Source organism: Lipotes vexillifer, unplaced genomic scaffold (genome assembly GCF_000442215.2).
Source record: "Lipotes vexillifer unplaced genomic scaffold, Lipotes_vexillifer_v1.1 scaffold633, whole genome shotgun sequence".
In the NCBI taxonomy this organism is placed as follows: Eukaryota; Metazoa; Chordata; class Mammalia; order Artiodactyla; family Lipotidae; genus Lipotes; species Lipotes vexillifer.
The window spans coordinates 574,372-586,634 of record NW_006789455.1 but is presented as its reverse complement, the minus strand read 5'-3'; the positions used below and the strand labels follow the sequence as shown (position 1 = coordinate 586,634).

Here is a 12,263-nt window from a genome sequence, read left to right as displayed (position 1 = left end):
GGGAAAAGACTTTCTCCTCCCGTGGATGGACTCCCCATCAGCCTAGCAGGGCTCTCCCCACCTGTTCATCTGCTTACTTTAGCTGGCAGCGGGGCAAGCTGCTGCTGCTGCTTTTTGAAAAAGCCCCAGATAATTGTGGTTATATGTTATCCTTTAAAAAACATACCAACTAAAAGCATTTTGCAAAAAGTGCCTGTCAGAGACCCTTCATATATATATATGTATATATAATGTATCTATCTATCTATTTTTTTTTAATTTAAAAAGAATTTTAAATTCAAAGGGTCAGAGAGAAACATTTGACACAGCACTGACAGGACATCTTGAAGCCTTAATTTAGAATTCAAGCTGTGCAGAATTGAAGGCTATAAATGAGAGGCTCTCAGAGTCCCGTGCCCTTTACTAAGTGGAAACAGCAATTTTTTTTGTTGTTAAATAAATCTGCATTGTGAGCTCAGCTATGGTTTTAAAATTTCGTGTTAATGCTTTTAGCCAATAACATGTCTACTTATCCATTTTTCCCCCCCGAATCAAAGAAAAAGTCAAGAAACTCCAAAATGGAAATATCTACCTTAAACTTGGTTCATCTGAAAAACACTGAAGAGGTGGCAGACACCTTCTAAAGGCTTTACAAACTCCAACTCATTTAAGCTTCATAAGGTAGGGGAAATTCATTGTTAGGAAATTGGGACCCAGTGAGGTCAAGACACCTGCCCCAAATCACCCAGCCACTAAATGGGGCAGTTGGACTGAAACCCCAGTTGGGTTGGTACCAAAAAGGGAAATTTTTGAATTCTTTGTGACAGCTCTGTGTGGATGGTAATAAAAAACACCCCCATGGAAGGTTAGAGCCTTGAGAGCAGGGATTCGTGTTCCCTCTGGAAGCTCCAGCACAGAGAAGAGAGTCTGGTGGAAAGACGCGTACCCCTCACTGCTGGCAAATAAACTGATAAACGATAAATATGAACTTATTCATATTGCTAATTTTACTCTTTTTTTAAGAAGATGAGAAGTCCAATTGTGTAAGGAAGAATTAGCCTTTGGGCATGTGACTGGACTTCAGCGAGAAGTCGAAGACAGCTCTGCTGGAGCAATAATGGCCAGCCAGACCCACAGGCGGGGTTCTACCCGGGGACCAGGTGACCACGCCTTGGCCCTGGCACAGTGACAGTCGAAGGTGGAGTGTTAATAATACCTTCTTGAGCCCTCTGCTAAGTGCCTGAAAGGGAGCATCTTATTTATCACAGGGAACCTCTAGACCTTGAGACCAGCCTGATTTTTACAGATGTAGGAACAAAAGCACAGGGAGGTTACTGAACCTAAGTCACAGGCTGAGGGGAAGTAAAGCAGGATTTACATGGGCCCCAGGGGTTCATGCCTTTGACCCCATTGTTATGCTTCTTCCCAGGAAGGGAAGAAACTTATCTTATCGTCTCCCTGCTGGCATCCCATTTCTCAGTTCGCTGTGTTCACTCACTCTGAAGGGGGCTGGGCGGGGTGTCTGGTGTCACTCTGGATGTCCCAGTGGCTGCCAGCCTGAGCATCCCTGACAGGTGTTGGTGGACACTTCTTTTTGCCCCTCAGTGTGCTGAGGCCCATCGGTACAGCACATGTATGCCATGTGCACAACCAACACACACACACTCACTTTCCTGTTCTCCCTCTGCCCTTTAACTTGCAGTGGTCTGAGAAGGGTGGGGGGCGAGGACATGAGTGACTCCCCAGCTTTTCCCCAGCTCTTCCTGGGATGGGCCTGCCTGCTAGAACTGCGCATTACTCACCTTGCCTGTCCCTGCACGCAGGGGAGGCCAGCCCAGGTCTAGACTACTGTGACCTTGGGGATGCGTCTGCTTAAAGCTGGGGTCAGTAGTCATAAGCCCAGCTGGCTAACAGACCTTCAGTCACATATCGCAAGCTGACCTCTATCAGTAGTCATGGTGATAACGTGGCCTTCATCTAATGCTCTGTTTTATTTCTTTACTTGTTTAGAGCCCAGGCAGGTAAAAGTGGAGGTAGCCTCCTGGCCCTTGGTGAGCCCAACAATATGGGAACTTAGAGTTTCCTTCCTTAATCTGCTGGGAGCCGCTGGTAGAAAAGTAGAGAAGTTCCTCCTAGCTCTTCATCTCCTAAGGAGGGAAGAGAAATCAAAAGTTTCGCCCTCCCCCACTCCTACTACTACATTATCTGAGAGTCAGCATTTTTAGCTTTCCAGGAAAAAAACAGGCAAAACCTTCAGAGATTCTGTGGCAGGAGTGTACCACTTCCTGCAGCCCAACTCATGCCCTAGGGGTTGAGGAAACCCTACAGCGCTAGGGACAGAATGGGCTGGAAGAGTGAACTTTATCCCCATTCCCCAGTGCTAGGGACCTTGATGAATATACAGGGACAAACCAACCCTATGAGCAAAAGCATGAGAAAGCTTAGCCAGGGCATTTTTAGTTATCAGTTCAGAGACAGGACATAACCAGTACCTAGAACTGTCATTTTCTTTCAATATGGAGCAAGTCTTACCAAGAATGCGGTCACCTCCTGAGAGGGTAAGAGCCAGGCAGAGACAGGAGAGGGAGCCCAGGCAGAACATATTATGGGATTAGAGATGAAAAGATCAGAAAGTTGTTCCCAAGACCTAGTGACAATAAGTATTCAAGAGAGAAAGGGAGGTCTAGCAATTCTATTTCTGTTAGTATAGATGTTCCATATAGGATGATTTCCAACATGATGGGCATTTGCAACACTGAACAACTAATCTGGAATAGTCTGAAACGTATTTTTGCAAGTATCCAAACTGACTATCCACCCTCTTGGAATGGCCCAGACACAGTAATTTTATAACTTTTTAAATGGTTCGTTTTTGCCTGGAGCCAGCAGAATGAACAGCTCAGTAAGCCAAGCTCCCATTGTGTGTAAAACTGATGTCAACAGAGCAAGCGAACATCCATCTTGTGCAGCCTATACTACTCTTCTTAAACAAGGTTTCGGAAGGCAAATTAACTTCAGAAACTATACACTGATTTTTTTCAAAAGAAACTTATCAAGGAGAGAAAATAACCTCTGGAGTTGAAAACCAGATTTACAGGAAAGATGGGCATAGTGGGGTTGGGGACGGGGAGGGAGCCGTCCATTTTAGTCTAATTTTCCTAACTTCATGTCACAAAGAAGACCCTTCACGAGTAAACGTCATTATCAAGAGAACGTTAACACTTCAGCTCAGCTGTAGGAAGAATGGGAGGGGAGAGGAACAAGGAAGTAAGATGCAGATAAAGTAATTCTTCAGAAATGCAATTCATGGGCAAGCTTCTGATTGCAGAAGAGATGAAAAAGTAAGTTAGCAAGACTGGGGAAGCTGAGGAAACATCACAGGGTGACCGACTGTCCTGGTTCACCCAGGACCGAGAGGTTTCCCAGGATGCAGGGCAGTCCTTGGTGCTAAAAGCTGTGCAGTCCAGGACAAATCCGGATGGTTGGTCATCCCACCCCATGGATCGGCACTTTTAACCCAACCTGATTCATATTCTTTGCTTTGGATACAGATATTTGGCTTTTGTCCAAACCATTAGGTCACCAGATAAGAGATTTCAAAGGTGATGCAAAGCAGGACCCACACTGCAGAATCATCATGCCCACAGCCAATGCTGAGAAAAGTGGAGCTCAGAGCCTCTGTGATTCCTGGGGGTGGGGTGTGGTCTTGTGGAGTCTTAACACATCAGCTAAGAATGGACATTAAGTGTGAGGTTAATCTACACTCCACCAAAGAGTGAATGAAAGACAGGCAACTTCATATGCTTTGCCTAGTCCAAATAGAAGTAGAAATCAAATACTGTAATTTTTTACAAAAATATTTAAAAAGTAGGATCATCATTTTAGAAATGCCTAAGTTAGCCATCACCTAGAACAATAGTTTACAATGCAGCTATGGGAAAATGAGGAGGTGCATTTCCTACGTGAGCAGGGGTCCAGGTGTTACATTATCTCAAAGATCAAACTTTCCAGACAACACTGCTTTCATTATGCAGTGACATGACTTGTGTATAGGAAAAAAAAGACATCTAATACATTCCAGCATTTCAAAAAGTGCCCAGAGCACATTGGTAAATCAGGAAAGAAAAACTTACAGAGAATAATTTGATGCTACCATGACATAAGGATCGATCAAAACTTTCTGATTAGCTTTATTTTCCTAATACCAGTCTCAGAAATCACATCACTTTTTGTAACATTTAATTCATACCCCAAATTTCTTTTAGCTGTTAGCCCAGTAAAAGAAGAAAGATTACTTTTAAAGCAACTTGTAAACCTCAAAGGTCAGAGAACAGTAGACTCATTCAGAAGGAGTAGAAAAGCAGGGAAGGAATTATTTCCAGTTACGTACACATTGGTGGTAAAGATGCCGTAGATCAGATCCAGCTCAGGCAGGAAGAAGGTGCCCTGCAGCTCATTGTAGTAGAAAGGGAGCTCGCCAGGGCGGGAGCAGTTGAGGCGGGCCTTCATGAACGTGGTCCACGTGTCCTCCAGCAGGAACCGGCCCCCGATGTCGTTCTTGCAAAGGCGGGCAGCTCGGGAGAACACGGTCTTCCCACAGTCATGCTCCACGGCATTTTCGCGGAAAAAGAAGTAGGTGAAATTCCCGATGTCATAAGATGACACGAAGTTTGGTTCTAGAAACAACAGGAAAGAAGAAAAGTCTCAACCTACTGGACAGCACAGCAAACTCTGCTGGATATTATGTAACAATCTAAATGGGAAAAGAATTTGAAAGAGAATAGATACATGTATATGGAGAACTGAATCACTTTGCTGTACACCTGAAACTAACACATTGTTAATCAACTGTGCTCCAATATAAAGTAAAAAGGTAAAACAAAAAAAACAGGAAAGAAGAAAAGTCTCAACGTCCATGTGCTACTCCTTTGTGTCTTGCCTGCTCTGTATTTCTTCCAAGGAGACCTGATTTTCTGCGGAAACCCATGGTTCTTATAGAAGAAACAGGAAGCCCTGAGAGCAACTTTAGTGGTCTATGCCACTGGGTAGAACTCAGTACATGAGCTCTAAGTGACAGAAAATTGCCAGCGTGATTCCAAACATCACACATAAGCATCCTGAGTTAAGGCAGGATAAACATCCTGAGTTAAGGCAGCACTTAGGTACATAACATTAATACCACCAAAAATGGGCAGCAAAAATTTGCAAAATACACTCTAAAGCCATACATAGTACTTCACTTGTATACTCTTTACATAATCTTCAGAAACAGTGGGAGATGAACTGATTTACAAAACAGAAACAGACTCACAGACTTGGAGAATGAACTTGTGGTTACCAGTGGGGGAGGGATAGATTTGGAGTTTGGGATTGACATCTACACACTGCTATGTTTAAAAGAAAATAAATAAATAAATAAATAAAAGATTAAAAAAGGGAAAAATAGGGCTTCCCTGGTGGCGCAGTGGGTGAGAATCTGCCCGCCAATGCAGGGGACACGGGTTCGAGCCCTGGTCTGGGAAGATCCCACGTGCTGTGGAGCAACTGGGCCTGTAAGCCACAATTACTGAGCCTGCACGTCTGGAGCCTGTGCTCCGCAACGGGAGAGGTCACGACAGTGAGAGGCTCGTGCACCGTGATGAAGAGTGGCCCCTGCTTGCCGCAACTAGAGAAAGCCCTCGCACAGAAACGAAGACCCAACACAGCCATAAATAAAGCAAACTGTCAACAAGTAAAAATAAATAAACACTATTATATTAAAAAAAAAGGAAAAATAAATTAGACACAGTGAGAGACTAGCAACTATAACAATAAAATAGAACAATTATTTCAATATACTACAATAAAGGTTATGTGAATGTGAAAAGGAAGAGAAACAGTGGGACGAAATGAGATTAAAACATGAAATGTGATTCAGAATATAGGAGTCTGGTATCATGTTTGTGTAGAAGACACCAAAATTCTTTGATTTTACTTATATACATGAGCATGACTTTGACATAAGTTATGGGCTTTTAGTAAGGACTTTAAAAATGTTTTCCACTTGTGAAAACTGAAACTATAAGGTTAGTGTCCCGAATCTGCTTTAGCAATTCCTGTTACTATGGTGACCATGTAAATGTGATGATCAATTCTTATCTTCCTATTTCTGGGTTTCTGGGGCATCCATTTAAAGGAGGGAAGTGTACTGAGATGGAGTCACTGTCTGGAAGCTTTCTGACCTCATGATTAGATTAAAATTAGGAACTTAGAAATGAAAAAAATTATGGCAAACTTTTACTTAATCACCACTCTCATTAGGCATTCAGGAATTTATTATAGATTGTCAACTGAATTCCATACATAGCATTGGAAGTGTTATCTTCACAACTTCCTGTTTGAGTCTATTGATAATAAGGATGATACCCTTTCAGATACAGGTGTGCCCTAATACTGATCTTTAATAACCAGGTTTGATTCTTACTCTTCTCTCTATTGCTAAGAGTTTTCCACTCCATTAGTAAGTGTCTTAATTTATGGTGCAATTAGGATAATAGGACAATATCCTTTGGTGTTCAGAATTAATGGAAAGATATACACAACAGCTATATCCACAAGGACATATTTCCGGGACAATTAGTTCTGTAGGACAATTCAACTGGCCTTGTATTATGCCAGATTCAATCAGACTGTACCAACAGACATGCTATTGGTGGGACAACTAAAAATATGTTTGGCTACAAAATGACCCATTAATGTTAAGAGGAAGACCCACCACAGGCTCACCTGAAATGCAGACAATGATTCAGAGGCTGACAGGCAGGTGGCACTGAGTACCCTGCTATTCTGTTCAGAAAGGCTACAGCCAGTTTTCAGTCAAATTCAACTGAATTTCAATCAATATTTGCTGTCATCACAAAATGTTTCAATTTAATTCAACTTCACATTCTAAAAATGTAACAAATATTCTCCATTGTATATGTCATGTACTTTTCTCTTCAGCCCATGATATTGTTCTTAAATCATGTTAAGTACATTAAGTAATAGAGAATTTCCTAAGAACTGATTTTAATTTATAAACTGTCACATAGTGTCTGATCACTTGCTTTAACTTGAAATGGATATTAAAAAAAAAACCCAAAACACCCTGGATTGCATTAACAGGTATGAGATGGAAGTTAGAAATATTTACTGTACAGTACGCTTTAATATCCTGGAAAGATGCTCACAAAAACAGGAGGTTACACATCTCCGGCTTGTGTTTTTGGAAAGTAAAGCAAAATATTGGGGGATTTTTGAACCTGTGTTCACTGTGAGTCTCACAAAGAGAATTACTCACTGAAGCAGATCCCAAAAGCAAAGGTGTGAAACAATTACAAAACTGTATTTAGTTTCTGAAGATAATATTCACATGTATGTTTAATTCTGAAGAGAAGGCTAAATCATATCAGAGCAGGTTCTGCAGCCAGGCTCATATAACCAGACTGCAGTTTGATCTTTGTACTGAAAACAAACAAAAAACCACCATCATCAACAACAACAAACCTTATCTAAAATGAAGAAAACAAAGAAATAAGATGCAGGACAGGTGTGTCTAGCTACAGGTCCCAGCACATGTGGACGAGGTATGAGGCAGAGTCCACAAGGTTTATCAAACACCCTCATGACTACCTACTTCTGCTATTAACTTGGGGACAAATAGCATGCAAACCCCATAGTAAACAGTATCTAGGAAGTCTTGAGTAGGAAGTCGAGGAGCTGAAAAAGTAAAAAGATCTGCCTTGGTTTCTTCCAGCTCAAGGCTGGCCTATAGTTTAAAAACCCTGTCGAGTGCAAAACTCTTGCATGAGGCTCTGAGCTGGGTGCTCCCCCTTCATAAGCTCAGTAAATGCACAGGAATTATAGAGGGAGATACCGTGTGACTCCTCCCATTTCATAGATGAAGACACTAAATCCTGGAGGTTAAGGAACCTGTCCAAATTCACACAACCAGCAATGGCGGTTGGGTTATGTCCAGAATCCAGACTGTATGACCTCACAGCCTACACACGTACCCTTATACTACACTGAAGAAAATAATGGACTGCAAGAGAACAATCAATTACATTTACAACAATATTCAAGAACAGGACTTGGAATTCTGGGCAATGCTTTAGAAACCAAAGTGGTGAGTGGATTTACTCAGAACCAAGGTGAGGAGGGCTTGGGAACAGACCAGAGGGAAAGACAGATGCCCAGATGAATGTTTACTCTGGAGCTATTAGAGACATCAAGGATGCCACAGAAAGAAGAGCAGGAAGAAGAAAGCCAACAATCCAAATGCTTATTAAACAAGAATATTGCTGGGAAGCGTTTGCCCCAACTCCAGAGATGATGTTTCCAATGATGCCCACCAGAGCCTGGGAGTGCCCTCCAGGGACCATGAGAGCCTCTCTCTGTGTTCGTCATTTTCACTGTCCAGCCACTGAACAATTTCACTCATATATCTCATATGGGAGGAGTACTGAATCATGCCACGCAGATTAGCCCACGGCTTCCTCTTTCCATGGAGAACCTCCAGTGTCTCTCCAAACCACAGCAAACCCACTTTATGATAGGGTGACAAAGAGCCTTTTAGATAGAAATGCTCAACTATATTTTTTCCTGCTGGGAAAACAAGGGAAGAATTTGTGCCTGGTACGTAGTGTATGTGTTTCTCTAACTCACCACATATTACAGGTCATTTTAGTTGGGGAGCTAAACTACATTTGGAAACACATCCTGCGGCCCCACAGTGGTCCTGCAGGTGGATGATGGGCCCTGACTGGGTGACCTGCTGTCACATCAGGAGGCTCCCGAGCCTTTGGAAACTCAGCCAGCATCCTATTCCTTTTCCAAAGATAGAAGAAAAGCAGAAATAATTGTTAAATAGACAGCCAAGTAGTTCTTGCGTTTATAGATCTAAATCTGGAGGTAGGGGATGTGTGAATCTCACCAGGCAGGATAATAAGATGCATATTGTTTCCATTCCATTGTTGAAGTTCTGTCTTTTGTTAAAATGCAATTCACTATAAGCTAGTATCTGTCACTCCTGAGTGAACTGAACGAACCATAAATCAGTCAATGGCCTCCTTGCCTACAATGAATGTGAGTGCATGAAAGAGCTCCTTTATTCATTATTATTATTAGAGCTACACATGAATAGAAGGTGCTGCTACTTCAGAATAAAAACAGACATGAGTATGTGTCAGCTTATTACAAATATATGCATGGAGAAGCTGGTTTTTTCCTCATGTTTTTAAACATATTGAGTTACGGACTACAGAGTATTCTACAAAATACGTCAGGTTTTAAGAAGAACTGTGTTATGATATGAGGACTTTTATTTGGCACATTGACTTACATAATAGTGACCACGCGGATGGGAGGACTGAGTAGGGAAACACAATATAAATAAACACGAGCAATGAGAAGAGCACAAGCATCAACATCTTTGAGAAGATTCTGATCATGTAAAACCAAACACTGAACATCCTGATGGATCCTTCCCCTCTGTCTTCTGTCTATTCCAATGCCTACTGCATCTCTCTGGAGGGGCACCAGGTTCAGTGGTCCAATCTGATGACTGACTAGATCACTGAGAGGCTCTTGGTATAGAAATATTTGTCTAAATTGATGAAAATGGACATTAAAAGGAAAGGAATTCCAATTTTCCAACTTTATAAACATCTTACTAGCGTCAAAATCTATCAAAATTATTTTGCAATCAAAGGCCACCTTGTGATACACCTGTTAAAGGCAGACTAGAAAATGGTAGGGTGGAGCCTGTATGGGTTGGACCCCACCCATCCCAGCTTGAAACCCTGAGCTGGACCACTGACATCTGGAATGTTCCTTTATCCTGCAACAATTCGATCTAAGGATTAAAGAGACTGGTACAAAGTAGCCTCGCAATAAATGATGGTTATAATTTTTATTTCATGATTTACTTTTTTTTTTTGCGGTACGCGGGCCTCTCACTGTTGTGGCCTCTCCCGTTGAGGAGCACAGGCTCCGGAAACGCAGGCTCAGCGGCCATGGCTCACGGGCCCAGCCGCTCCGCGGCATGTGGGATCTTCCCGGACCGGGGCACGAACCCGTGTCCCCTGCATCGGCAGGTGGACTCTCAACCACTGTGCCACCAGGGAAGCCCTCATGATTTACTTTTGATTTCCTTTTTAATAATTTCTATTTAGTAGAACTTCACATAATGATAATTAGTAATCAAACATGTATATATTAAAGGTGATCAGAATTTGGGAAACATAAATAAACCAGGCTGAGTTTTTAAAATAGCAAGTGATTCCACAAAAAAGAAAGGAGTTAATAGAAACAATATTCAGACATGACACACAGTGAGCCAGAGGTTTTCAGTTCCTTAATTTGTTGATGTCGGTTACAACGAAAACCATTTCTGTGCATATTCCTAGATTTCAGATACTCTCTTTATTGTGAACAGTTTCCCTTGTCACAGCTACATGAACATGTGCTGCAGAGGGTTCCAAAGTAAAGCTAATTTTATCTAGAGATTTATTAACAGGGGATAATTAAACCAAAATTAAATTAAGTAAAAAGTGGTTTAAAAGCCATTGATATACTAAAATTCTTTCCTTAAGATTTCTAGGAAAATATTAGATATATAGATATATAGATAGATAAATAGATATAGATAGATGGATAGATATACATGTTTGTGTGTGTATGTTTTGTGTGTGTGGCATACATATGTATAGGATTGAGGTATATGTATATATGGCTCAATACTTCCACCTACTGGCTGTATGAATTTAGTCAAATTACTTAAGAACCTACATTCTCAGTTTCCTCCTTTTAGAACGGTGATAACAATACCCAATATGTAGTATCATTGTGAAAAGTCAAAGGCAATGCATGCCAAGTGCGTACCACTTGGTCGCTAATCATCAAAATATAGGTCACTATTTATTTATATATATAAACTATCTATAAATAATAAATACATAAATTAATAATAAACATATACAAAAATATATAAATTAATACAAATGCATATGTTGGTAAACATACCATCACTATTTACTTAACAAGTTAACTCGTTAGATTTGCATTCTGCATATCAAATTAGGGTCTGTGTTCCTTTCAGAAGATCTGGAACCAAACATGGTGGAGGGTCTGTGGTAGAGGTGGAGCCTTGCGTGCCAGCCACAGCACCTCTATCACCAGGTACTTCCTTACCACCCACTGTGGGGCTGTCCTACTGTCCTGGGCCCCGGGTATTCCGCAACCCATGCCCTCAAGGCCATTGTAAGGCAACAAACAAGACACAGACCAATGAGCCATCACAGTGAGGAGAAGACTATGGGGGCCAGGGCAGCGAGGTGAATTCGAGAATGAGAAAGGAGGGGAGCAGGGAAAGGGCAGATGCCAGGTTGGGATGGGGCTCCAGGCCAAGAGCAGGAGAGAGAGCAGCTGGAGAGAAGACCCTAAGAGTGGCCAGGAATGGAAGGAAGCTAGTGTTGGCACGGAAGGAATCAATAGGACAGGCGGCAGAAGGCTGGGCCAGGCCAGCGATCCACAGAGAGGAATCTGGAATTCAAGGGCCATTGGAGAGACGCTGAAGAGTTTTAAAGACAAGCTTATGACCCAAATTTCCGTGTGTGTGGTGGCAGTGTCAGGTGAAGGTGGGAGTGGGATGTGGTCCAAGCGTGTCCTTAGTGATCACTGACATAGTAACATGAGCTTTGGAGCCCCAGGTCCTTCACTCACTGAGGGCCCGGCAGAAAGCAAGCCATTGGTAAATCATCTCGGGAGGACGAGAAACATGGCTCCAGCAAACATGAATCCTTCCTTCTTCAGGGGACCATAATCTGTTGAAAGTCTGTTACTTACATAGATTTGCTGGTTCAAGTAGGAGCAACTTGTACCACAGGGACACGTTGCTGTCTCTTCCTAAATGAGAACTGCCACCTGTACATCAGCTTGTACCCTAGGAGCCCAAACTCTCACCAAGCATTCTCCCTCTCTCAGGGTCAACAGGAGCTCCATTAACTGGCTATTTGTCCACCTGTTCTAGCTCACAGGGCCAGAGACATCCTTCTCTATCCTGCTGGCTCACTCCATTCCAAGCACCAAGCCCCTGGCAGCCTATCCAATCTCCTGTAAGATTCGACTAAATCACACAGTCCAGGGCTCAATTAGTTATAAGTAATTTCATGACTATGTATTTCTGAACATTTTCAAAGCTGCAAGTTTCCATTGACCATGTTTATTTTTCTTGAATTATATTTTAAATGTATAGGTTCACTTCT

At 42.1% G+C, this 12,263-nt stretch overlaps 1 protein-coding gene across 1 annotated transcript in view; it reads right to left on the bottom strand.

Moving 5' to 3' along the window:
- The window catches only part of SEMA5A (semaphorin 5A), a 306,987-nt gene that overhangs the window by 136,472 nt on the left and 158,252 nt on the right, over window positions 1-12,263 (bottom strand). Inside the window, exon 7 of the mRNA XM_007462615.1 lies at window positions 4,370-4,655. Coding sequence (XP_007462677.1) covers window positions 4,370-4,655 — 286 coding nt within the window. The remainder of the gene's footprint in view (window positions 1-4,369; window positions 4,656-12,263) is intronic.